Raw genomic sequence first — 825 nt, forward strand, 5'->3', positions numbered from 1 at the left:
GGTGAAATTCGCCCTGCCCGACCGGACGCTGACCATCAGGTGCGTGGAGGGAAGAGAACGCGGAAGAGGAAGGCTGTCTGGACCGGCACAGGCAGAGGGAGGGGCTGGATTTGGGGTCAGGAGGGCCAGGGGAGACGAGGGCGCCAGGGGAGGGATTCCCTTCGCCTCCTTCCTCTCCCCCGCGCTGACCCCGTGCCTCTTGACCTGTTTTTCCCCCTCCTTACGCATCCACTTGTACCCTTTCATTCCCAGCCGACCGCCCAGGAACCGGCTGCCCATGGCAGCCTTCTCCTTCCGACCCCTCTTCACCTGCTTGAGCCTCGACAACATCCTCACCATTTTCGGGTGAGCGGGAGGGTCTTCTAGATTCATAAGGGGAAGGAGGAGGCAAGGAGGCTTGTTCAACCCAGCGGGCCCTCGGAGGATAGGCTTTCCGGGCGCCTTCTCTCCTTCGCTCTCGCTCTCCACTGTGCGCCTTGTCACGGCCTACCTTTGCCCTCCTTCCTTCCCCACTACCCCCCATCCTTTGCATCCTTCAAAGCCGGGGCCTGCCAGTCCCTCCCTCTATCCCATTCTCACCCACACACTCTAACCCTCCCGCCTCCCTCCCCCCCTTGAACCTGCCTCAGGTGCCTGCTGATGGAAGTGCGGATCTGCCTCTGCTCCCAGCACCACGCTCTCCTCACGCCCATCGCCGAGGCCCTCCTCTCCCTCCTCTTCCCCCTGGTCTGGCAGGGTGCCTACATCCCTGTGATGCCACTCGCCATGGTGGATATTTTGGAGGCGCCCGTACCTTTCTTCGTGGGGCTGAGCCGGTGGGTGGGG

General features: G+C 63.2%; 1 protein-coding gene across 1 annotated transcript in view; it reads left to right on the forward strand.

Moving 5' to 3' along the window:
- NGA_0516400 (denn domain-containing protein 4b) overlaps positions 1-813 on the forward strand; it is a gene marked incomplete at its 3' end in the record, with an annotated part of 1,972 nt that extends 1,159 nt beyond the window's left edge. Inside the window, exons 4-5 of the mRNA XM_005855814.1 lie at positions 253-345; positions 670-813. Of these exons, the coding sequence (XP_005855876.1) occupies positions 253-345; positions 670-813 (237 nt within the window). The remainder of the gene's footprint in view (positions 1-252; positions 346-669) is intronic.
- Between the last annotated feature and the right edge of the window lie 12 nt (positions 814-825).

The sequence above is a fragment of the Nannochloropsis gaditana genome, assembly GCF_000240725.1.
Source record: "Nannochloropsis gaditana CCMP526 unplaced genomic scaffold scaffold091, whole genome shotgun sequence".
NCBI lineage: Eukaryota > Eustigmatophyceae > Eustigmatales > Monodopsidaceae > Microchloropsis > Microchloropsis gaditana.